This window comes from Lissotriton vulgaris, chromosome 12, assembly GCF_964263255.1.
Source record: "Lissotriton vulgaris chromosome 12, aLisVul1.2, whole genome shotgun sequence".
In the NCBI taxonomy this organism is placed as follows: Eukaryota; Metazoa; Chordata; class Amphibia; order Caudata; family Salamandridae; genus Lissotriton; species Lissotriton vulgaris.
Genome location: NC_141700.1, coordinates 483,694,030 through 483,721,444, shown reverse-complemented (window position 1 = coordinate 483,721,444; position 27,415 = coordinate 483,694,030). Strand labels below are relative to the sequence as shown.

Sequence of the window (27,415 nt, the reverse complement as noted above, 5' to 3'; positions counted from 1 at the left end):
CCGAGAGCGTGCACGCTCCCGAACTTCCGGTTTCGGGATGTGCACGCTCACGGCTGTCGTGGGGCGGGACCTCCGTCTTTGCGAGAAGCCCGTGCCCACGCCACGGAGTGGATGGCTCAGAGGAGTGGTGGCAGCAGAAGTCAGAAGTGGCGGCTGATGCGGTAAGTGGGGCTTGGCACGTGTGTGTGTGTCTGCACATGTGTGTGTCTGTCTGCGCGTGTGTGTGTCTGTCTGCGCGTGTGTGTGTCTGTCTGCGCATGTGTGTGTGTGTCTGCGCGTGTGTGTGTGTGTCTGCGTGTGTGTGTCTGCGCGTGTGTGTGTGTGCCTGTGTGTGTGCGAGTCCACAGACACTGGTCGGCTCGTGCACCGATCTAGCTCCCTTGAGAGCGAACTCGGCAGCAATAGGTCTCGATGCCGAGACCTAAAAAGCAGGGTCACACTGTGCCGGGCGGTGACGCCTGGCCACGTTTTTATCCCCAGGAACCCCTGTGGCTGGTCTAGACCAGGTGCCCATCAAAATATCCGTCAAGCCTCATTGAACGAAAGCAGAGGTTCCATAGAACTTGCAGCCGGCTGAAGCACTTCAGTAAGGAGGTTCGTCTTTAGAGTAACAGTATGCAGATCAAGATCAAGAGCCTCAGCTGCTCCACAGAGCACCACAGTGTATGTGGCACCTTGCTTCATGACAGATGAAGGAGACACCAACCCAGGCTCAGAAGTATTTCGGCATTGGTGGGTCCTTGTCAAAGGAAGGGACTGTAGAGAAAGGAGGCGAAGGCAAGTAATGCTTTCTCTATATTTGACTTAGGCAGTCAAAGTAAGGTCAGAAGGGAAATTTGTTTGATAACGTTCAATTGCAAATTATATTTTGTATCTGGTGGGGACATTTGCAGGCACATGTATCAAAGTAGGCTTTTGCGATTCCTTAATTGTGATTATTAAGGAATCGCAATTAAGGAATCGCAAAAGCCTATGCATGTAGGAATCACTATAAAATTTGCGATTCCCAAACATTCCTTAATTACGACTCGCAAATTGCGAGCCGCAATTAGGGAATGCCTTCCCATGCATTTCTATGGGCCTACAGGTTCAGAGGAATGAATGGGAGATTGCATGCGCAATTTGCAAGTACCAATAGGTACTCGCAAATTGTGCATGCAATTTTAAGGGTGCAAGGGTGTCAAAAGCTCCCTGTTGTACCACTAAAATTGCTCTGTGCACACGTGTTGTGCACACACATGCCCCAAGGGCATGTGTGTGTGTGTAACCTACAACTTTGAAAAATGCACTTCAGTGCATTTTTCAAAGTTTTTGCAAATTACCATCAAGTTCAACTTGATGGTAATTTGCGCCCCCTAGTAGCCAAATCGCTATTTTAAAGTGGTTCTTGCATTGCATTTATGCACTCGCAATTTGAGAAATCACAATTAATTGCGAATTCTCAAATTGTGAGTGCCTTGAACCTTGATGCATCGCAAATGCCCTTTTTGCAGACGCAAACAGACAATTTTTGTGAGTCGCAGTTTGCGCTCGCAAAAATGCTTGATGCATGTGCCTGTTGGTCTTTTTACTGACAAAGTTAACCACTACCGTCTGCATCATTTGCCCTCTTCAACAGAGGATGTTGAAAAGATCCCCATACAAATATCCATCAATCTCTCTTGTGAACCCTCTGACACTTTCATTACCGAGGTGCAGTCTCTCTATAGAGTTCGCTCTTGTGGAGTCTCATTCTTCAACAAATCTCAGCTTCAATCTCCTTCAGACATGTTTCTTAGCTCTCCTCTCTACAGAACCGCTCTCTCTCATGTTGCTAACTTCATTACTTGCCACACTGTAACAATCAACAGTCTATCCTATAAAACTAGACCTCTCAGTTGCATCCGACACAGTTGAACACAACTCTGTTACTTACCATTTTCCCGGACTTAACACTCAGTTGGTTCTTAGCTAATCTCTTCAATCAACCTTTTTATATCCCATGGCGATCAGTGCTTGTGTCACCAACCTCACTACCATTTTGTGTCTCATAGGGCTGAAACCTTGCCCACGTGTAATTCTACCTCTAGACAATATCACTTTGTAGCAGTATTTCCTCATTTAGTTTCTCATATCATCTGTACATATGCACATACTGAAATAATCTTCCAATTCTTACCCCTGACCTACAATCTTGATTCTTCAATTGCCTTAGAGACATTTGTCATTTGATGGCTCTCCGTTCTCTTGTGCTGAACTCTTCTAAGAGAGGCATGAGCTATTTAACTGTAAAACTGCACCTTCTTCTCCAACACAAATCATGTATCCTGTCCCCTTTGGATACAAACCTTGGTGCACCTTTCAAGCCTACCACGTGCCTGAACTCATGCGTAACTACTGCTTCCAGACACCAACTACTAAACGTCTTCAAATTCTGGCCTGACATCCCAGTCCATGTTGTCAAAACAATGAACTGTACTCTAGTTTTCTGTAAAGTGTAAATACTGCAACAGTTTATTATCCCTATGCATTCTTTCTCCACACCGGACAAGGAAAAACATTTCACATATAAGGACACTCACTAACCTCCTCTATGTACAATCATCTCGATGGTTGGTTTTGTGCCAAAAAAGAAGATACTTAATAACCCTCCCTAGTCTTCAATACTATATATGGACAGTTCCCTAACTACCTATAAACAAGCATTTGCAATGCAATAGGTCTCGCATTAGCAAAGTTTGAGCTATTGGTATTGTAAATGATAAATGTTTTATTTACGTGTTGGTTTTGAAAATAGCGAAATTAGTAGCTTTGTCATTTACAATGCCAATACTGTATCAGTACAATGCTCAACAAACAGGGACAATAGCACACAACAACTGTGGTGGGTGGATGCTGCTGGACTGAGAACGTGCTCCAGAGAAAAGCAACATTGCACTTTGGAGAAAACTGTGGATGAAAATCTGTATCTAATAAACCGAAACCGGTTTACCGTGCATTATATGCTCTGCATCATCGAAATTGCAAACAAACAGAAAGAGTCACATGGAAGTCCGTCACCGACAGAGCTACATCAGAAGAGCTCCTGGTTAAAACATTAACTTTCTCTAGCATGGCCCCAAACAGCTGTTGGCACGTGGGATCCACAGCACTAATTCAGAAGGTCCGCTGACCCTTTTGACCTCTACCCGCCAATTTCGGTCAATAAATCAGAAGTATTGCGAGCTAAATATCCGTCTGTAGACAGTACCTACTATGAAAAGAATAGCTTCATCAAGAAACAATAATACTTGAAGTCTACTTTATTGCTTCAGCAGCGTGTTTAATATATGTATTAATAATTGTGAGTATTTTAAAAACGTTTTTAGTTGGAAGATGGATGGGAGTTCAGGATGAACAATCTGTTAAATTTGCAGTCGCTATTTAAAATAAAACACGCTCCAATCTCACCTAGTAATCAGAGTCTGACGAAAAGGTCTTGACAATGAAATATTCAAAACTGATTTAAACTACCTCAGCCATAAGAAACCCTTCAGGGCCGCCTGCTTTTTACCCAAAAAAAGGTTCCAAATTTGTTTTTTGTTTTTTAAAGTTTTTTATTTGGCAGTTCATAAATTGCAGAAACAATTTTAATGAGAGAAAGAAACAGCATTTTAGTCAGCAACAAGTTGAAAGCAGAGAATACAAAAAATAAAGACAATGATTGATATATATAGCAAGGAAATATCGGGGAAAGCCGCATTAATATTTACAGAGGTATGCAGAATCTAGGTAGCAATTCTGAAATCATTGCTCCAATTCTCGATAGGTTTCCAAATCTTAATACCCCGAGCTTTAGCCCTCAGCCCTTTACAAGCAAAGATCGCCTTCTCTTGGTTGTAGATACCCAAAAGTCTTGATATCCATAACTGAAAGTTAGGAGGATCCGTGTCTTTCCAACGAGCTGCTAATATAATACGATACACAGCTGTCCCCAAGAACAGCAGAATTTCCTCTTCAGTGGTATGTGAGAGTGTATTATCATATCCCAACATATACAAGGTGGGGGATTCGGCCACTGGATGTTTAAACACTTCCTGCCGGAATTTCATTATCATTTCTTTCAAGGCCGACAATTTTTCACACGCATAAAGCATGTGGATTAGATGTGCCGAGTTTTTTCCGCATCGGGGACATTTTGAGTTGGCTCTTTTCCCCCAAGAGTATAGTTTGGCGGGTGTGAAATATAAATCATACATAGTCTTGTACAACTGTGCTTTTAAATTAGAAGACATAAACAATTTCGTTGACATTATGAGTACCTTATCGATATCAACATCCGGATTATTTAATTTCCGAGACCAAGCCTGCTCGGTCACAGCTACATCGTCTGGTTGGCTGTCAATTAGAACATCATAGATCATGCCGATCCTGGTTGATGGTCTTAATAGGCAGGCAAACAGAGGAATATTCTCTAATGAATATCTGCACTTTTTAATTCTAAAATCGGGTTGATTTGAATATATTTAAATACACTATTACTGGGAATATGAAACTTGAGCAGTAACTGTTGGAATCTTTGATCAGCAGAAGACAATAAAAAATCGCCCAGAGTCAAAACTCCACAAGTTTCCCATGCCCTTGCGATCACATCGTATACTAATGGTGGTAATAAGGTAGAGTGCCATAAAGAAATATATTTATTGTGTTTGTTAATACTCAGTTGTCTTCTAATTTTCTTCCAAATACCCCACACACTCGATATAATCTTAAATTTGACTTTTTTGAAGTATGAGGGTTCGAGTTGCCTTACTAGGAGACCTCTCGCCCTATCCCCGATAATCAACTCAAATGTTGAAGGAATATAATTCTCCCCTGTTAAACTTCCCAACGATTTCATATAGAAAAGAGGCTTCATCTGCTGAAGCAGCGCTGCCAGCATGTAAAATTCCAAATTAGGAATTGCGAGGCCTCCTCTTGTAACTGGGAGAGAAAGAAAGCGGATAGATCTCCTTATCTTCCCATACCCCCATACGAACTTCATCATCTGAGATTGAAGGGTCTTAATGATCTTATCATCCACCAGCAATGGAAACGCCCGGAACAGATAGAGAGCCCGGGGAAGTATGTTCATCTTAAGGAAATGACCTCTTGTGATAATTGACAGATGCATGCTATCTATCCGCTTTAGATCTGTTGTAATTTTTTGTATAAGAGGCTCAAAATTTATTTTGATAATCTCGTCAATTTTGGAGGATATATGAACTCCAAGGTATAGTGCACTTTCTACTCTCCTAGGATCTATAAATTGTGTATTTTCAGTGCAAATTACCATCGTTTTATCCCTATTTAAGGAATACCCCGAAACTTGTCCAAATGCATAAGCAATTTGTTCGATTTCAATTATTGCCTCCTTGGGGTGTGATGTAACAACCGCCACGTCATCGGCATATGCTAGTATTTTGGTGTCAAATGGGCCGAGAGTAATTGGTCTAATTGCCTCCGCATTTAGCAATTTTATGATAAGCGGGTTTATATAAAGCGCAAAGAGAATAGGGGAACATGGGCAACCCTGCCTAGTCCCCCGGGATATATCAAAGAGGCTCGACTCCTGACCCAACGCCAGAACTCTGGCCTTTGGTAAATAATACATTGCTTTTAGAGATTTTAAAAATCTTGGTCCCATATTATTTTGTTCAAGGACTGCCCACAAAAAGGCCCATGAGACCCGATCAAAGGCCTTCTCTGCACCCAGGAGGACCACCGACATCCGGCCCCCCGCGACAGCCACGGCATCAAAGAGGGCAATAACACGTCTAGTATGGTCCGTAGTGCCCTTACCCGGGATGAAGCCATGCTGCCACGGGGAGACCAGTCGCTCTATAGTCCCCCTGAGCCGATTAGCCAAAATCTTCGAATATAACTTCGAGTCTGAATTTATCAGTGAGATAGGGCGATAAGATGAGGGTAGTTTAGGAGGTTTATTTTTTGGGGGAAAAACCACTATATTCGTTTCCAACCATGACCTAGGGGGGATACCACTGAACTGTATTCCTATAAATAGATCGAGGAGTAAGGGAGTTATGGTATCACCCAGAATCTTATACAGTTCTAGTGGAATTTTATCTGGTCCTGCTGCCTTGCCCGAAGCTAGCTCCCCTAGAGCAATTTGTATTTCGTTCATGGCTATATCTCTTTCTAGATCTTGCCTAGTAGCCCTATCGACCCCCGAAGTGTTCTCTGACTCGACAGCCCATCTACCCACTTCGTTTTTAATTGTATCAGGGTCAGACGAGTCCTCATTTTCATATAATTTCTCGTAAAACTTTTTAAACACTTCTAAAATTGTTTCCGGTGTTTTAAATTCTTGCCCTTCTGACTCGATACAAACAATTGAGTTAAGAGATTGTTTTTGTCAGGTACTGAGTGCGAGCTGCTTCCCCACCCGCTCTCCTGTTTCGTAGATCTCGTTATGGTGTGATTGATAGGTCTCCGCTGCCTTTTGGGTATATTTAGTATTTATCTCTGCCTTGAGAATCGCCATTTCTTTTAGAATTAGAGCCCCCTCACCCTCACCACCAGCACCGGCCTGGGCAATTATAGCGGTATGCTTCTCTTCTATTCTAGCTAACTTTTGAAGCTGGGAATCATTTAAAATAGCACTCTCTTTCCTCTGCCTAGCTACATAGCTAATTGTCTCACCCCTGATTGACGTCTTGAAACAATCCCAAACCGTGTTCCTCGATGAGCTATATCGATTACAGTCCAGGAAGCCTTGCGTCCATACTTTAATGTGTTCAATATATCCCCTGTTGACTAGGAGTTTTCGATCGAAGGTCCAGCTTGTGCGGGGTCTAACCATATTGTCTATGCAAAGAGAAAGTACTAAAAGATTGCGGTCTGCTATAATCTTTGGTAGTTTGAGGATTCCTACCTGGCTTGTCCGGTTACTAGTCATCCAGATATAATCAATACGTACATATTTGTTGTGAGGGTGTGAAAAGTACGTGTAACCTGGGTCATGTGGCTGCTTTAGTTCCCATAAGTCAGACAAACCATGACTTTCCTTTAGTTGGGAAAGAGCGTTATAGACTTTAGGTTTACGGCCAGCATATTTATTTCGGACTTGATTGTGTGCTAGATCCATTTTTGGGATAGAAGTGTTAAAATCACCACAGAATATAAGTACCTGAGGCCAAGATGATAATTCTATCTCCAGATCATTGAATATAGAGGGGTCATCTTCGTTGGGGGCATAAATAGAACAAATTGTGATCCCAAACTTAAGTTCCACGATAACCCACCTACCCAGAGAATCGGCAGCTACTCGTTTGGCCTCTCCCAAGAATGGTTTAGCAAGTATAGCAACTCCTCTAGTCCTTAAGGTATGAGATGTACATCCAAGTAGATTAAACCCAGGAACCTTTAATATCCCCCTTTCAGCCCAAGGGATATGAGTCTCTTGGAGACATATAATATCAAATGCATTTTGAGTAACTATTCCACACATTTGATCCCTTTTCGCCCTGTCATTGAGGCCAGCCACATTCCAGGAGCAACGTTTTACCCTAGCCATACTTTGCTCTGTTTTTTTTTCCCCATCGCTGCTCTACTATATCATTGCACCTACCTTTATACACAATATTACTACTAGTACTACAGCTTATTTTTCTGATTCTGCTTCTACATTCATGACTGCCATTTTTATGCATTTTCCCCCTGTTGCGCCCACCCCCTCCAACTCCTGCGACCCTTGACCTCCCCCCACCCTCCCATAAAGAAGGCATTTAGACTCCGTTAGAGTCTGAAGTGATGTACGTGCACTGTCGCTTTAGTGCTCTCAATTAATGTTTAACAGTCCAAAAAAGAAAACTCCCCAGACCCATAAGTCAAAAGATCCTAAGATAAAGAGAAAAGAATAAAAAGAATAAAGAAAGCTGTGAGATATACTGTTATCCTGACTTTATCTTTCTCATGTGAGGCTATCCAAATATTCCTTAGCCTGAACCTCAGAGGTAAAAAACTTTGTTTGATCACCATTAATTACTTTCAGCTTAGCAGGATTATTGAAGTACGCCTGAAGCTTCTTATCTTGGAAAGGTTTTATGAGTTGGCGCAAGCGCCACCTCCGCTCGACTGTGGTATGACAAAAATCAGGGCGTACGAAATAGGTTATGTGACCACTAGATTTTTTTGCCTCTGGCCTCGCTTTCTCCCAGACTGCTTGTCTCAGTATAAAGTTACAGAAATATACTAGTATAGCTCTTGGATATGCACCGGGTTTCGGGGTATTTCGCATGGTAAGAGGTACTCGATGTGCTCGCTGCACCTCTAGGTCCCAATTCCAAGCAGAGAGTTCAGGTAAAGAGTCTTGTAATAGTTTTATTATAAAGAGACGAACATCGCCCCCCTCCACTCCCTCGGGGACACCCAAAACCCGCAGATTATTTCTACGTAAGCGGTTCTCCATGTCCTCGAGCTTCCACATCACGTCACATAACCCTTTCTCATGAGTGTTGATCTGTTCACGATTTGTAGCAATCTCCGATTCGTTAACAACCACTCTCGTCTCCATCTCAGCCATACGGTCATTGAATGAGGTAATTTTTCTTGAAAGCTTGCGGACCACTCCCTAGACCTTCCGTAACTCGGCTTGCGCCTTCCTCCCATCATGAGAGGTCTCTTCTCGATGTGCCGCGATGGCCAGCATCACAGTCTCAATAGTAGGGGCAGACTTGTCTATTGAGGGTCCTGATTCCGGCTGCTGGGTTGGACCATATAAGTTTACTGTTGTTGCTACTGGCGGCATACTACTTGTTGATGCATAGTCCCATGTCAGCTCAGCTGTATCATGTTGGCTCCTATGTCTTGATAAAGCTTTTTGAGCAGTTTTCACAATCTTGTTACTGGTTTCATCATCGCTAGAATCGTTTAGATCTGAGCCTGTGCCTGTTGACCAACCCATCTCATCCGAGAAAGAATAGAAGTCGCTTGGGTCCTTATCCCTTTCCATATCCCGATCTTTATCCCTATCTGTATCATCGTCGCTTTGAATGCATATATCATCAGAGAGGATAGTCCTTTGGTCCAACTGCAGAATACCCAGATTTTCCGGTCGAGTATCGGTTTGGACCTCCATGGAGATAACAGCGACTGGGTCTGAATCTAGGTACTTCAGGCTTTTAGCCCCAGATTCAGCAGGGATTCGAGGGATTGCATTTGCTGTGTTTCGAAGATTAACAGGGCTTATAATAGGCATGGAGGACGTATAAGATTGTACCAGTATTACACCCTGGTAAAAGGTTCCAAATTTGAAGGTATTTAAAAAAAAAAATATATATATATATATGTCCTTGATTGAACCTGAGCCGAAAATAAAAAATAAAAACAGTTTTGAATTGGTTATGATTTTCTAAAAACTCATAAGCTTCTGCTTATTTAGCTAGTGTTCAATGAGCTTTCTGATCTGTGCTTGTTTACACAGGTAGCCTTCCCTCCTAGACTGCACGGGCTCACATCAACTGCCTTACTTGGGCAGGCACTTACAGACTCCAACCACTTATACTTGGAAAAAGAGCATCTTTCCATGAGCCGAAGTTCATCCCAAGGCAGAGTTGCCACTTCAAAATGATAGCAAGGAAGCATTTACTCTGGCATAATGAGCACCTGGCCTTCAAGCTCTCACGCAATCACTTTCATTGTCACCTTTTGACATAAAGACCAGGCTTGTCTCCAGCTTTGTCCATACCAAGCTCATTTGCTGACCGGTGTATGTCCGAGATCTGTGTAAAGCCAGTTACTGCTTCAGCGGAGAGCTCCTACATAACATTATTATTTATCGATTTGTGAAGCGACTTTGGTGTTACACCGGTGTGTAATCATTCTAACAATGCATGTAACTGCAGAGGAAAGTAGATGGGCCGAGTACATTTAGCGTATACTTATGTATTTTATGTTTATTAGTGTTGAGGTACGAATCATAGAAATACCTTGGGGTCCCTGGCTTCCAGGTGCAATTCAGTAGAGTCCACTGCTCTGGTTCACTCAGCCAGTGGTGGGTTGGTGAAGCAACACCTACCCATCCAAAGCAAGCATCAGACGAAAGATGCAAGGCAAGGGGCTTTATGGAAAGTAATGCCCCTGTTCCAAGGAACCAGTATGCCATGGTTTCACTGTGCGACACAGCATTGCGATGCCCAGGAGCGCACTTTAGCAGGAGGACTTTCAGTGGCAGATGCAGTGACTGAGACTGTAGCATCCATTGAATCAATACTCCACTACTGAGCCCAAGTGGTGCCAACACCTAAAAAAAACGAAAACGAAACCTACGAGCCGCCCAGTTTACGCTGAAGAAGCAGTGTTGCCGGCGGGGGCGAAACCAGGAAGTCAGGCATCCTTGCCCGTGACATGGGCGGGGCCTGTGACGCCGCCGGAAGAGGCCGGTGTTGCTCGTTGATGCGGGGCTCCCATCATGGAGGGAGAGCCCTGCGGTAGCGTGAAGATACAGAGAAGTGCCCCGCGTGTGGAGATGCGCCGGAGAACAGGAGCGCAGCGAGGCGACGCGACAAAAGAGCACGGTGAGTGGAGGGGGGATATGTGTGTCTGTGTGTGCGCGCGTGTGAGCCCCGTGAGTGGTGGGGGAGGGGGGTGCGTGCGTGTGTGTGTGTTTGCGTGTGCGTGCGTGCCTGCCTGTGTGTGTGTGTGTATGCCTGGGGGGGGGGGGGGGAGAGTGTGTGCGCGTGGGAATGTGTGTGCGCATGCGTGACTTTGCCTGTGTGTGATTGAGAGAGCATGTGAATGGCTGGCAGGGGATGTGCATGGCGCCGTGCGCGCCCTCGAGGAGGAATCTGAGACAGCAGAGGCGCGTGCCCGAACTCCGTCTCAGATTCCCCCAAAACCGCCGACAATAGGTCCTTCGCTGACGCTTGACCTAAAAATACTGCTCAAGTACTCCAGCCTCCCCCCACCTGAAATCGTTTTGTGAATGAAAATCTTCTAGCCACATTCAAACCCCCGACTAAACCAAAGAGTTTCAGTCTCTTTACTTGCTTGGGGTTTCATAATTGGAATAATAATAATAATAATGCGATTTATTGAGCGCGAACAGCTACCTCACAAGGAGGTGTCCCGGCGCTGTGAAAGCAGCGGATCCCCAAAGCACAAGCTACATACAGGAAGTTAGTGTATTTTGTGGAAGAGCCAGGTCTTAAGTCTTTGTTTGACTAACTCACTTCCGTTTTGTGGTCCATTTCCTCGCTCTACACTTTTGAAATAGGTATAAAAAACATACTTTTTCAAACAAAAAAGAAATTTTGAGTAATCCCTCACCACAGTCCACTTGTATCCCTTTTTCAAACACCCTTCCCCTCTGATATGGTCGTTATGTCAATATCATCACCAATTTAGCTTTATTACGAATGTGAGAAAAAACATTAGAACTAGAAAAAAAAAAACATTTCTCGTCATAAAAATCAAAGCCACACACAAGGTTTAAGAATATTATATAAAATCAAATGCAAAAGTGCCTAACATATTGAAACTGTTCCATTCATATATAGGACTCCGGTGCATTAAACTTGAAACAATTCATGTCACAGGGACAACAACCAGCGAATGTATAGGACTACTGACAACATTTTTTAAAATGTTTTATTTGGTACAAGTCTGCCAAACTAACTCTAGATTCTCTACAACCGAAAAGGAACAAAAAGAACGATCAGCTGAATAGCACATCTAAAAGGAGAGTGCCAACGTCTACTGGTAGATTTATAAAGTGCCAAAATAAAAAATATACAGTTGTTCCTAATGGTTTATATTACAACACCTGACACAGTAGAGTAGTAGTTTCACTTTCTCATCGCCTCTCTTAGTGGCAGCACTCGCCTTGCAAACCTTGCTTATATAGATGTCATAGAAGGTAAATATATTTCAAAACTAGAGGTAAAGACGAACATAACGGCTTTATTCACAGGCTGTGCACCCAGTACCAAACATCTTATTTAAAAACACAAACATATTTCTTGTAGATGGGTGGCAGATGTGTGGGTGACAACTGCATGCTGCGTAGTCATGGCAAAGTGAATTTTAGAGCCTGAGAGATGTCAACTGGTGCATTCTCTGTGTAAGGCTTTGTTGCATGGTACTACATTTGAAAGATGTGACAAATTAGATATACTAAAGTGTTAGTTATGAAATAGCTACTACTATTCAAACATGAGTCTTTAAAATACATACTGTAGGTCCTTGTTTGATTACTGTTGAAGTCTAACATTTGGAAAAATACCATATTTGTGCTTTCAAACACTACAAGCCCATGCCTGAAACTGTTTAGCTCGGAACCCATGTGGGTATAAGTAAAAAAGGCATGTAATACTTTATTTTATTGTTAAAATAACATATAAAAAGAAAAAGTCTCTATACCTCAATGTTGACATTTCGAATTTGCACATTAATAAGGGAGAATTCCTGCTGAAGGGTCTGTGGTAGACCCAGTTGGTCGGACTTGCCTCCTGGCAGTAGCTTGGTCTCAGGAACATCTCTTAAGACTGAAGGAAAATGAAAAGAAAATAGATGTTTGACTTAAGAACTAGTTATCTTTTCTCACCACAAATGTAGTAATATCTCTAGGAAAATTAATTGCTATGAAAATGTTACTGGGAATATGAGTCACAAAACACTAATAAGTATCATTATTATAAAAAGAAAATAAACTTCTTGGGCATCACTACTTGAACAGCAGATGGTACCAAGGCATCAAGGATCACGGAAATTAAACTGTGAGAAATAGTTCCGGTAAATGCTAAGAATGATTATAACTAATGAACTAAGACATTAATGCAGTGTGCATAAAGATAGAGGCCCTTTCATAAAACGAACTTACAATTAATTTAACTGAGGGTTAGGATGGTAAAACCGCTTCCTTAACACCTTGGCTGCTAAGGGTTTTCCCGCTGGGTGCTGCAGTAACAGATTTCCCATTGTTCATGACAAGGTCAACTCGTCATAAGCACAGGGCAGGTAAAACCCATGACGAGTTGACCTTGTCATTAGCATGGAAGTGGTTAAGATGAATGACAGCATTTAGATATAGCACGTCTAAATATTACATGTCAATGAAATTGCAAGACTGAATTTCTGATTGCAAAGCTAAATCTTTCCCAGACTAGACCTATTCCTCTCACATGTATCAATAGAATGCATAGCATCTCGATGTTCCACTTGTTATGAAATTAGATATTTCTATTATATTCTGACTCCTTGCAATATAATTGCTGCTTTTGCATCTAAGATCATGTCTGCTCTCTATCACATGTATACTATGAGATTACCTACACCACTGCATTTCCGATATGCTGAGCACAAGATTTATGCAATAAAAAAAGAACTTAAAAAAACAAGTATTAACAGAGATATCACCTCAGTAAGATCTGTTTTCTAATAGATTCAGTCAAGCATTCTTCAGACCAACCCACTTCTCATGATAGCCAGCAGAAGTGAAGGATTGTCGGCGATAACAAATTGCTAAAACAAGTACTTATTGACTACAAGCGTTGGTACATCTGTAGCTAGGAGTCGAACTGCTGGCAAGTGCTGTGAATGGAACAGACATCTGTTACATTCTGTATATATTTTCATTGTATGTTATGTCCCTTTAAATGCATTGCATCTTTCAGTGTTCTTATTACCGTGCTTAGAACCTGTATTGCTGCTAGTCAGTTGCCACTGTTCCTGCCTGCCAGCCAGATGCTGTGTTGCTGTGCCGCATTACCTGAATTAAAACTTCCAAGCTATTTCCTGCTTCTGCCTGATCTGTAACAAAATTTGGCGACGAGGGTCAAGTAAGAAAGGATTCAACTCCATCAACTTTTAAAGCGGCACAGGTGTGGAGTAAATTTGAATTTAAACCTTCCAGCAACCTCATACTAAGAAGAACTACTTGAGAAGACGATCTCTGTTGTTGTACTGGAAACCCGGTAATTTTATCTTATTTGACTTAGGAGAAATACATTTTTAAATGGAAATGTATTTATTAAGCTTTATTTCCATTTGAAAACGGGACATCAGCGCGAGGTTTGCTCACCTGTTTCACCGCGTGCATTACTCAGCGCGAGTCTTGCTCTTCGGATTGCATCATTTTCAAGAGCCGTGAATATTTCAAAGGAAAACAAAGACACGAGTCTCGCTCTCCGGATTGCATCGCTTCCTGGACCCGCGTGAGTATTTCAAAGGAAAACAAAGACGCATGCGCATTAAAAAGGAACGTGTTCAGCATATGCGCATTCACGCGAGGAACACTGCTCACTAAGGTGTCTTGATGTAGAGAAAACGGAGCGTCCTACGTCTCTTGGAAACTACGTGCGGCCATTTTTGTTTTAGTTCGTTACCATGACAACATGTTTCCGAGTCGAAGTGCGCTAATCTTCATCTTTTCGCTGTTTTAATACCGATACATACATTTTTAGACTACAAGTAAGTGGCGCTTATATTTGACACTGTTCAGCACTAGGAGAGAAAACGGAATTTTTTTTTTTTTTTTTGTATCACAATTCATTTTGTTTAACAGTGAACTTCCTTCATAAGGCTGACTATTAATTTATATTTTATATATAAGGGCATTTATATTTTACAAGTATGGCCATGCAGTTTGATCCACCGGACACATTTTTGCAAAATAAAGGGGACCCTCCTTTACCTTGGACACGTTGGAAGGAGGAGTTCATCAATTATATGAAGGCAATTGACGGTGAACGCATGGGAGCTGAAAGGAAGAAAAGCATTCTACTACACTGTTTAGGGTCAGAGGGACAAATGGTTTTTAGGGCTCTCCCACAAATTCCACCTGCTGAAGGTGAAGGTGAGGGTAGCAATGTATACAAGGAAGCTTTGTTAAGACTAGAGAAAAGGTTTAAACCAGTTACAAATATTGCGTTAAATAGATATAAGTTTTATACTAGAGCACAACATGATTCTGAATCATTTGATGATGTTATTACTGCTCTCAGGTCGTTATCCATTCATTGCAATTTTGGCACTATGTGTGATGAGATGTTACGGGATCAAATTATTGTTCACGTTAAAAATAAGAAAACACAAGAGCGACTATGGGAGTTAGGAGATCCTAAATTGTCTGAGGCAATTGCTATTGCTAAATCATTAGAACAGTCCGAGAAGTGGATGATTACAGTTAAAAAACACTCTGAACATAAAAGTGAGTTGGTGGATGAAGTCTGTGCACTCAAACGCACGGAGCCTCATTCAAATGTAGGTGTTTATCCCAGTTCTAATTTTAATCCCAGCAAGACGAATTTTCATGGCACTGTAAGAAAATTAGATAAAACCTTTATATGCTTCAGGTGTGGAAGTAAAACTCATTTATCTTCATATGGTGGTTGTCCCGCTATTAACAGGGAATGTAGAAAATGTGGTAGGTTGGGACACTTTTCTAACATGTGTAAGGATGTAAAAAAATCTGTTCCTAATTTCCAGGTAAAGATGGCATCTGTTCTGGAAGAAGCTCCCAAATTATGCAAGTGTGAATGTGCGGGTAACCACTGTGGTGATAACAAGGGTTTTGTTGTGTTTGTGAAAGAGGGTATGTCAAATGTTAATGATCCCACTGATTCCATGGGTATTAAAAAACCACTGTGTGAAGTTGAAGTTTAAAATATCAAACTGAACCTCATGGCTGATTCAGGTTCTCCATGGACAATTATTACCAAGGAATATTTTGACATCAAATTAAGTTCAGTTCTTTGTCTTAAAAACATTCTACCATCTGATATTTGTGCTTTAAGTTTCAATGAAACCAAAATTGATATGTTATGTTTTTTTGTTGTAGATCTCACTTTCAAAGGGAAAAGTTGTACATAGCTCTCAAAGGTATTAATGTACTGGGTTGGAGAGACCAATGGAAATTTGGAATCATTCTCAATCCTCGTGCAGAGGAGCCAGTGATGTTGGATGTGAATGCGGAAGTAAGTAACATTGCTTTGGTTGAAAAGGACAAATTAACCAATTTGACTACGTTAATTAAAACAGAGTTCAAAGATGTTTTTTCAGATAAATTGGGAATGATTAAGGATTATTCCCACAGAATCAAACTCAAGCATGATGTGATTCCTCTCAAACAAAAATTGAGAGGCGTACCCATCAATGTTAGAGAGGAGCTTAAGAAAATGCTTAATGATTTAGTTTCAGAGAAAATTATTGAACTGATAGAGTCTGCAGAATGGGTTTCGCCCATCGTTTTAGTTAGGAAACCGGATAAAAGTTTGAGAATGTGTGTGGACCTTCGAGCCCTCAATGCCAATATCATTGTAGACTGTCATCCCCTGCCCAATATAAATGAAGTGGTATCAATGTTAGAGGGGGCAAAGGTTTTCTCCACTTTAGACCTAAGATCAGCCTACCACCAGGTTCCACTTACTGAAGACTCAAAATGTTTAACAGCATTTATTACTCCCCAGGGTTTATACCAGTATACCAGAATGCCGTTTGGTTTAGCTTCGGCGGATTCGGTATTTTAGAGGGTCATGTTTAATTTGGTTAGAGATTTTGATAACTTTGTCAAGTGCTTCCAGGACGACATTTTAATTTTTTCAGCTACAACTGATGAGCATTTACAACATCTACGTAGTGTGTGTCGGAAGTTGGAGGAAAATGGTCTTACATTAAAATCTAGCAAGTGTAAAATGTTCCAACATTCTGTAGAATATCTGGGACATACCTTGTCCGGGGATGGTGTGGTTCCAAAAAAATCAAATGTTGATGGTATTACTAATGCACCTGCTCCTGAAAATAAGGAACAATTACTCTCGTTTGCAGGTATGTGCGAGTATTATAGTAAATTTGTATATAACTTTGCATCTAAGATGGAACCTTTAAGAAGACTTCTCAGGAATAATTCTGTTTTTATTTGGGGACAGGAACAACAAACAGCTTTTGAGCTTATCAAGTCTGATATTTTACAAGCTCCCACTCTTAGGCCTTTTTGTATAAACAAAATGTGCATAATCACTGTGGATGCCAGTATGTACGGTTTGGGTGCTGTTTTGTCTCAAATTTCTGGGAAGGAGGAGTGGAATGTTTGCTTTGCTTCACGTACACTCAATGAAACTGAACGGCGATATGCTGTAATTGAAAAAGAATTGTTGGCCTGTGTATGGGCCATAGAACATTTTCGCAATTACATTTGGGGCAGTAAGTTTCTGTTGAGGACTGACCATAAACCCCTGGTTAACATTCTGTCTACGGGTGGTGGATGGAGTTCTACTGCTCGTATAGCCAGACTGACTTCAAGATTGCAGGAATACTGTTTTACTCCAGAGTTTGTTCCTGGTAAAAAGAATGTCATTGCGGACTTTATGTCTCGCATGCCTTGTAAGACTAGTTTGGAAAAGAAACCTGAGGATGCTGACATTGTTATGTGTTTATAGGATGTTTTGTCAGGTTCTTTTGATGACATTTCTGAACAGACTTGGAAACTTGCTGATGAACAGGATGCCACCTTACACAGCATTAAGAAGTACATTTTGGAAGGCTGGCCTGACAAAAAGAACTTATCAGATAGTGTTTTACCTATGTTTTCTGTTATGGATGAGTTGGAATTAGAAAATGGTTTGATTTTTAAGTCTGGCAAATGTGTCCCTCCTGTTGGTATCCAGAAGGTAATTTTGGATTTGGCACATAATATGCATCCAGGAATGTCGGCTATGAAGCGTCTCATAAGAAATTACTTTTGGTGGCCTGGTATCGATAGAATGGCTGATCGCAAGGTAAGAGAATGTGAGGTTTGTATGGGAAGTGAAAGAATGTTGAAGGTTAATGTTCCTCCCTTGAAGTGTTCTACTTGGCCAAGTGAACCTTGGAAGAACATTTCTTTTGATATTTCTGGTCCATTTATGTGTCTCCCAGTTGATTCCCGCTATGCATTGGTTCTTGTGGATTACCACTCTAAGTGGCCTGAGGTCAGGTTTGTGTCTTCAGTCTCAACTAATGTTGTGATAGATTTCTTCAAGGAGGTATTTTCCAGAGAGGGCTCTCCGTCAGTTCTTGTTACTGATAATGGTGTGCAACTTACTTCTGTAGAGATAGAAAGTTTTCTTAAACAACTCAACATAAAACATTCTTTAGTTTCTGTTTATGAACCACATGAAAATGGTTTGGTTGAACGTTTTAACAGAGTCTTGAAAGGTTTTGTTTCCGATGTCATTAAAGTTGGGTCCAATTGGAAGAATTCGTTAAGAGAAAAACTGTGGTTATACAGAATAACTCCCCATTCAACAACTGAGGTCAGTCCTTTCCGTCTGTTAAAGGGGCGGGATCCAGCTTCTTCAATTTGTCCATGGTGGTTAAAAGACAAATGTTTAAATATTTCTTTCTCTGAGAATTTGTTAAAGGATGTTGCACAAAAAGTGGAATGCAAACAGCGTAAAGGTAAAGAATGGTATGACAACAGGTGGAAGACCAAAGAGCCTAATTTGTCCATTGGGGATTGGGTCAGGATTAAAAAACCTGGTTTTATCACAAAATGTTCAAACAAATTTGGTAAACCTATGAAGATTTTTAAAGTTTTTACCAACAGTGTTATCACTCAGGATGGCAAGTTATGGAACATCAAACGTGTTGCTAAATGTCCTTCATTTCAAAATAAATTCTGAGCCTGATGTACAATTGTATCCCAATGATGACATTGCTTCAAGAGTTAAGATGTCGGCTCGCTCTAGATTTCCTCCTTCTAGATTGGCTGATTATGTTACTTAAGTTTTCTTTTTATCTTCTCTCATTTTCTTTTATGAAAGGGAGATGTGTTACATTCTGTATATATTTTCATTGTATGTTATGTCCCTTTAAATGCATTGCATCTTTCAGTGTTCTTATTACCATGCTTAGAACCTGTATTGCTGCTAGGCACCAGGTCAGTTGCCACTGTTCCTGCCTGCCAGCCAGATGCTGTGTTGCTGTGCCGCATTACCTGAATTAAAACTTCCAAGCTATTTCCTGCTTCTGCCTGATCTGTATCAACATCCCAGTTCCTTCCACATCAGAACCTAAAGCACATTCCAATGTAAAATAGAAAAAATGCTTTTACCATTACAGACCTGCTCTTAGTGTAAGACAATAGAGTCTACGCCAAAATAGACCTGCAAATAATAATACACAACAGTGTCTGTCCCAGACCTAATCTCTGTGACAACCTGCACTGCTTTTATCAGTGCAGAACTGCTCCTTCTGAAGGCGAAAAGCAGTGTTATCCAAACATTGTCCATGTAACAACTAGCAGTGTCTCTATCACATCAGAGCTGCTACACATGGTAAAGCGTAGTACTTCTGCAAGATGATATGTGCTTCAGACGTCAGTCATATGTATCTTTATTGAACACGGTACTTAGCTCTGATAACGCATTAACAGGTGATAGATTGGATCTGGACATTTATAAACAGTACCGCTGCGTGCAAGTAGGTGGCGTTGTACGGCTGCATGTCAGCTCTGGAAGTGACTTGTGGAAGTGACTTCAGAAGGGTAACCCTATACAGAAATCAGTTTGCAGGGAGGATGGGAGGGTTGGTATGGAATCTGAGGCTAAACAGAGTCTCTAACAGATGAGGCATTACCAATGGTAAGTAAACTAATCATCTAGTCAGACTTCTAGTCCCGCATGCCTTACCTTACAATAGATGTCATAGCAATACCTCCCCGGAGGTAGGTCTACAAGCAGATTAGACCAAAATTTCCCATAGGACCAAAGGGGCAAAATGCCCATCACACTGAACTAACAGTCCAGACAGTAATGTTTGGTTAGCATCTGCAGTGATACCCATGTTGCTAACTGACAGATGTCCAGGACAGGGACTCCATGAATTAACAGTGGTCGCATCCTTGGAGCTGGTGAAATGAGCAGGTAAACTCTCAGAGGGTTGATTTTTGGGAAATGCATGGTAGACTCCTATGCAGAGCACTATCCATCAAAAGATGGTTAGTCTCTGCACGCGCCTTTCCTTCTTTGTCACAACATACCCAACGAACAGTTGACCATCCACCCGGAACTCTTGGTTACGAAAAAGGTAGAACGTTCTTTTTGGGTCCAGGAGATGGAGCCTCTCCTCGTCTTTAGAAGGGTGAGTTGAAACAAAGAAGGCAGGCAATGTGATATTTTGTCCTACGTGAAAAGGTTTCATAACCTTCGGAAGGAAAAAAGCATGGGTCCTCAGAACTAGTTTGTCTGGATAGAAAGTTGTGCAAGAAGTGCTTGCAGTTCGCTGACTCTCCTGGTCAACGATTTGGCCATCAGAAAAGCAGTTTTGGTGATGAGAAAGTGAATTGGGAAGTTGTGCAGGCACTCGATTGGTGAGCACATGATAAATGTTAAGACCAGATTGAGTTCCCAAGCGAGCATGATGAATGGTCTTGGAGGGAAAGTTTTGCAAACACAACAACAACATCAGAGTTCTGCACTCCACGAGAGGTTCACTAAAACAACAAGCATTGGCATAGCCAATAGGTCTCGCCTTTGGGACCTTGTAAGTAACTTCACTTTTACATTTACTTCATATTTAGGATGCAGTAAATGTAAACGTGAAGGCTTACATTTCAATGCTTGTTTTGTCTTGTTTTGGCGCTGTCAACTACGATTTGGTGCCAGGTACGTCCCCTGTGTGACGTCAGACGGTATCCTGGAGGTCGACTCACGTGGTGGTCATCTTCGGATTCTTTTTTCTGTTGTTTAATCCTTGTGATGGTCCTTATTTAGAGTTACTAATGTTGTAATTTGCTTCCCCACCTGTTTGTGTTCCTTCTAGGGGAAGGCTGGGTGGGTCACATGTGAATCCATAAAACTCTTCAAGCTACAAAACTCTTCCTACTGGTAAGTAACCATTTAGTTTTGCAGCGTGAAACCTTTTCTGGATTCACATGTTATTCATCAGATTATGCAGCGGTTTCTCCCGTGTTTGAGAAGCTGTGGTGAAAGGAAGACTTAGCAAACAGGTGTTGAAGCACCCTCTGTCCAATTTGAGCTTCCTTATTCATCTGTATATCTACACAACAACGCTTTGTAAAGGTGTGTGGTGATGCCCATGTTGCTGCTGCGCAGATGGCATCGATGGGTACATTTGCCATGAAAGCTAGTGTTGCTCCTTTCTTCCTAGTGGAGTGAGCGGTTGGTTGTATTGTTAGTTCTTTTTTGGCATTAGTATAGCTTAGTTGTTTAGCTTGTACTATCCATCTTGTAATAGTTGCTTTAGTGACAGCTGATCCTGTGTTGGTATTCGAGGAAGCAACAAACAACTGTTTTGTTTTCCTTACTTGTTCGTTCAGATAGTATAGTAGAGCTCTTCTTACATCCAGGAAGCGAAAGCTTTTTTCTGCTTTAGTTTTTGGTTCTTTGACGAAAATTGGCAAGATGATGTTTTGATTCAAGTGATACATATTTACCACCTTTGGTAAAAACTGTGGGTTAGTTTTTAAGATTACCTCATCCTTGTGGATTTGTAAATAGGGTTCTTGTATAGTTAATGCTTGTAGTTCACTTACTCTCCGTAGTGATGTCATCGCAATGAGAAAAGATGTTTTGAGAGTATTATGTTTGATGTCCGCTGTATGCATGGGTTCAAACGGTTTTGCCATTTGTTGAGACAGCACTGTATTTAAACTCCATGTTGGTACAGGACCTGTTCTTGGTGGAGCCATTCTTTTTGCTCCTTCTAAAAATCTTTTGATGAGTGGTCTAGTAAAAAGTATTTTGAATGTATTTCCTCTTGTGTACGCCACTATGGCAGCTAGGTGCACCTTCAGGCTGAAAAAATTGATGTTGCAGTCTAAAAGGTAGGTAAGATATGAGACTACTGTTTCCTGTGTATTTAATGAATCAGTATTGTTGTTAGCGGTGTACGATGTGGTAGATCGCTTCCATTTTGCTGTATAGCATTTCCTTGTTGACTGTTTTCTTGCCACTTAGAATTTCCATGGTTCTGGTCGGCAGTTTGAGGTGTCCAAGTTCTTTGTATTCAGGCGCCGGGCCACTAGTTGCAGAGTCGCTGGTTCTGGGTGAAAGATTTGGCCCTATTGCATTGCCAGCAGGTCTTAGTCTGCCTTGATCCTGATCATCTCTCCTTTGGAGAGTTCTAGGAGTGGAGTACCATGTTTGTCTTGGCCAACGAGGGGCAACGAGAATCATATTTGTTCCTGGTTCGCTTGCTTTTTGTAGTACTCTTTGCATCAGTGGTACTGGTGGAAAGGTGTAGACAAATGTCTGAGACCAATTGAGTGAAAGTGCATTTCGTTTTGACAAGTTGTGTGGAAACCTGGATGCAAAGTTCCGGCATTTCGTGTTCTGCATTGTTGAAAAGAGATACAACACTGGCGTTCCCAGATGTTGAATAGGTATTGTACTGTTTGCTTTAGCTCTCATTTGTCTGAGCAGCTGTTTTGTCTGCTTAGCAGGTCTGCTGTGATGTTGTCTACCCCTGGTAGATGTACGGTTTGCAGATTGATTTGTTGTAGTATTGCCCATTGCCAGATTTTTTGCGCAAGTTTGATCAGGGGAAAGGACTTCGTTCCACCCTGTTTGTTCATGTAAAACATAGTAGTTGTGTTGTCGGTTTGTATTAGGATGGTCTTCCCCCTGAACCTGTTTCTGGAATGCTTTGAATGCCAGTAGAACGGTTTTTATTTCTAAGAAATTGATGTGTTTTGTGGAGTCTTCTTCCCTCAATTGACCATGAACTTGTAGCTGGTTCAGATGTGCTCCCCAACCATTGAAGGATGCATCTGTGGTGATTGTCACAGATGGCCCTGTGTTCCTGAAAGGTCTCCCCTGTGCTATGTTGTTGGATGCCCACCATTTTGTCTCTGCTTGTACCTTTTGTGTAACAACCACTAGATCTTCCAAACTCCCTGTGGCTTGTGACCAGCTGTTGGTGAGCCATTCTTGGAATGGTCGCATGTGTAGGTGAGCGTGAGGGATGAGTAGGATGCATGATGCCATCATGCCCATAAGTTTCATTGCCTTCCTCACTGTCAGAGACTGCCCCTTCTGGTAGAGGGCTGTTTCTTTGTAGATAGCTTGTGTCCTGCTCTGTGTGGGAAAAACCTTTGAATCCTTTGTATTCAGGCTTGGCCCCAGGAAGGTCTTTTCTGGGTTCGTTGATTTTTTGTGGTTCATTGAGAAACCTAGACCTTGTAGTGTTTGAATTTTATTCTGAACATGATGGTGGCATATTTGTCTTGTGTGTCCCCATATTAGCCAATTGTCCAGGTAGAGGTATACGTGGATGTTTTCTCTTCTTAGGTATGCGGCCACTGCGGCCAAACACTTTGGGAACACCCATGGAGCTGATTTTATTCCTTACAATAGTATCTTGAATAGGTAATGTGTTCCATTGTATAGGAATCTTCGGTACTTTCCGCGTTTTTTGTTTATTTGAATATGTAAATGGAAGTCCTTGAGGTCTGATGTTGCTAGAAAATCTCCTGTTTGCATTTGTGGGATTATTTCTTGAAGGGTACACATTTTGAAGTGTTGTGTCAGTACGAACTTGTTTATGAATCTTAGGTCCAAAATTGGCCTTAGGGTTAGGTCTTGTTTTGGTACAAGGAAGTATTGAGAGTAGTTTCCTGTGAACCATTCCTGTTTTGGTACTGTTTCTATTGCCTGTTTTAGATACAGTTCTTTGATCTCTGCGTTTAGCAGTTTTTATTCTGATTTTGATATTTTTCTTATCCTTGGTGGATTTGCAGGTGGGGTCTTTGTTAGCTCTATGCAATATCCATGTTGTACCACATTTAATATCCATTGTCCATTGCGATCCCTTCCCACTGTTTGTGGAAAAAGTATATGCTTCCCCCCACTGGTGTTCTGTGTGAGTCCTTTTTTGTTTGAAAGTGAATTAGAGGTATTACCTCTCCCTCTAGAGGTTTGGGCTCTTCCTCTGCAATTACCCTCGTCCTCAAAGGACTGCTTCTGTTGCTGCCAGCCCTGGTAACTAGATGGTTGACTCATCTGTTGAATCGTGTTTTGCCCCTGCGACTGTTGCAGCATTTGCTAGTTTTGGCCAAAGCTGCCTCTTCCTGTGGTTTTCCTGTTGGAGAAACCTCCTCTTTTGAAAGACCCTCTTAGTTGCAGGGCCCCCATTGCCATTGCTGTTTCATTATCCTTTTTAATCTGTTGAAGGGATTCATCCACTTCTTAGCCAAATAAATCTTGTCCGTTAAGGGGCCTGTTGATAACTGATGTCTGAACTTCTTGTTTGAATCCAGAAATCCTAAGCCAGGCAGGTCTTCGGAGTATGGTTCCCGTGCACATTTGCCTGTTTGGGGTATCTGCTGCATCTAGTCCAGATTTTAGGAAGGTACTAGCTACATTGTTTCCGTCTTGGACAACCGCTCTTGCTCTTTTCTTGTCCTCCTCTGGAAGTTTGTTTATAAACTTCTCCATTTTATCCCTCTGCAGATGGCCATATCTGTTCAGCAGGGCATTTGAGTTGGCAATGCGCCACTGCTTTGCTGCTTCGTATTCCATTATTCTGCCCACCAAGTCCATCCTTTTGCTCTCCTTTTCTGGTGAAGGTACTGTGTTGGAGACTGCGTTAGCTCTCCTTCTGGCTGTTGTTACAATGATAGAATCAGGTGTAACAATTCCCTGTATATATTTAGGGTTTTTTGAAAAGGGCTTATATTTTTTATCCACTCTAGGAGTTACCCCTCTGTTAGAAGCTGTTTAATTGAAGGCATCCTTGCCTTAGTCCACAATACTTGGCAACATGGGTAGATAATTGTGTTCCCTTTGTTGCAGAGGTTCCAGCAGGAAACATGTATCCCCCTTTTCTTCCTCTAGGGGTACCACAAACTGGTTTGCAGCCCTTTTAACAATTTCATTGTAGGAAGCAATGTCATCTGGGGGAGATGCTTTCGAGGGATAGTTGCAGATTTCCTCCTCTGGACTCTCGGTGTCGAGATCGTTTCACTCGTCCTCGCAGTTTTCTTTGTTTTCCTCCTCCGCCGGTACGTTTCCGTATTCCTCAGGATCTTCACCTTAAGTTCCGGCATTGGTGGGGATCTTCTACGTCTGCAGCCTCTTCGGTGTCGACAGTTTCCGGTTCGACTTCCGGTGCTTTAGGGATTCTAAACTCCTTTAATGCTTTGTTGAATTCCTTTTTTCTTTGCAATAGTGCAGCCATTTCTTCCTCGAGTCTTCTTTTTTTCTTTTCGACTACGAGGGCCCTTTCGGCATCGGGTCTTCCTTTTCTTTTCAGCATGGACGTTAGTTTTTGGCGTCAAGGCCTTTTTTGGTGGTTCGTCGTCGTTGACCCTTGGCTTTGGAGTCTTGTGCGATCTTCCCTCTTTGGCAACCCTTGGGTGGGTGCCGAGGGTTTCTTTAGATCGGGGCTGACATTCGACCGTCTTTTTGTTCGGCGTCGGGGTTGCTTTAGCTATTTTCCATTCGTAGCCCTTTGGTTCCATTGGATATTTAGGTCTTACCTTCTCCGTCGTCTTCTTCGACTCATTTGCCTTCTTTTTGGAGCGCCTTTTTTCAGCGTCCTTCTATAGAACTTCAACGTCCGATCCTTCATTTGTTTATTCTGCAGGAGCTGCATGCTCCTCTTCGTCGCTCGAGAAACTCATCTCCCTCGTGGAAGGTATCTTAGTTGGCTACGACATCGTGGTGTAGTGGGCCTGTCTCTGATTTCGTCGTGTCCTGAGAGTCTTTGGCAGGAATGCTGCACAGGCCTCACAGTCTTTGTCTTGGTGATGTGATCCTTGGGTAGGCAGAGGTTGCACACAGTGTGTGGATCATGCTGTACGCATTTGTGATGGCACTTTAGGCAGAATTTAAAAGGGGTCATCTCCACGGTCCCTACTTCGACAATTGTGGCCCGGAGTTGTCCTCTGGTGTTGAAAAAGGGCCGCTCTGCTTCTGTGTACAACTCTGCGTCGTTGATCGATCTCTTCACGTTGATCCGTTGGATGACAATCTTCTTTTCTTCATGTTTTTTCAGGAAAATGCCGACTTTCTTCGGCGCTTCTGGTCTTGCTTCCAGACCCAACGGTGGAAAAAAGAATCTGAAGATGGCGACCACACACATCGATCTCCAGGATACCGTCTGACGTCACACAGGGGACGTGCCTGGCACCAAATGGTGGGTAAAAGGGACCAAAACAAGAAAAAGAAAAAAAAAGAAAACAAAGATAATTTCGGGCCCAACCACTAGATGGCGGAATAATGCACAGCATGTGACTCCAGAAAATGATTCACGCTGTAAAACCACAGTTGTAGAATATTCTTCGAGCTTCCAGACTGAATTTCACCAGGGTGGTCAGTGGACAAGTAAGCAAGCCTCTTTCTTCTTAACCCATCAATGACTTTGTGGAAATACGAGGGGAGACACACACATCCTCTTACACAGGAGAGCTAGATAATGAATATATTAATGCTCTTGAATAAGACATGGAACAAAGCAAGTTTCTTTCAGAGGTTCTGCACCAATTAAAGGATTACAAATTCCATGCCTAAAGTGAGCTTGTGTGGCAAATTCTGACCAGCAAAGAAGATGTGAATGCTATTCTTTAATTGGGAAAGCTTTTGTTCCTAAATATTTGATTTGAAAATTAAAGGGTAAAGTTATACAAGTTAGAAATATTTCTCAGAGTCTGGTGGAATGGCTTGAGAAACAGGATAAAGACCATAAGGCAGAACAATGATTTGGGGAGCAGTCTCTAAGGCTAGTAACTTAAAAGATTTGAGGCAACTTTACCTAGTGTTGCCACAGGAACATATAAAAGGTCCCTCTATGTGTGCAACAGGAATATCTCTTTGGAGAAGTCTTAATTTACAGACGTTTGGACATGAGTTTGAATTCTAATTCCAAGTTCAGGGGGTACAGCATGAGCAAAGTAATGGCAAGCTGAAGGTGTCCCCTTTAAAAAATACTGCCTTGATAAGTCTGCTCATGTGGGGAAATCCTTTGTAGTATCAATAAAGTGAGAGAAACCTGATACTAGTGGAGTAAAGCTGAACTGGCTGAGACAACCCAATTTGAAAAGTATTCATGTGTTTGGCCAAGCTTATAACTGTTAATGAGGATCCTACCCTTCTTCCTTTGCTTCTCGAGAATATCTTACTTTGGGACTTATCTCAGGAACATTCTGAATATGTTTTATGTGGTGAAGGGCTTAGCCTTGACAATCCAGAAATCAATGAGTAAAAATGGACGATGTTCTGTACACATTTCTCAAGATAATACACAGGAAAAGAACTTAGATGTACCATGTCAATTTAAGGAAATAAAAAACGTTCTTTCCACTACCTCTACTCTGCTTCTAAGGTCAGGAGAGCTAAAAACGACATCTGGACACGATACTCTCTGGCTCAAAATAAAGATGGCTGATAGTCACTCATGGAGCCTTTGCTGTTCCAGATAGTGTACGCAAAACTGGAAACACTTATCTTGCAAATGTATG

The 27,415-nt window shown here is 41.9% G+C and overlaps 1 protein-coding gene across 2 annotated transcripts in view; it reads right to left on the bottom strand.

The window, feature by feature from the left end:
* The window catches only part of WDR59 (WD repeat domain 59), a 1,027,519-nt gene that overhangs the window by 630,971 nt on the left and 369,133 nt on the right, over positions 1–27,415 (bottom strand). For both annotated transcript variants that reach the window (XM_086945225.1, XM_086945226.1), the window contains exon 13: positions 12,379–12,503. In XM_086945225.1, the coding sequence (XP_086801351.1) occupies positions 12,379–12,503 (125 nt within the window). The remainder of the gene's footprint in view (positions 1–12,378; positions 12,504–27,415) is intronic.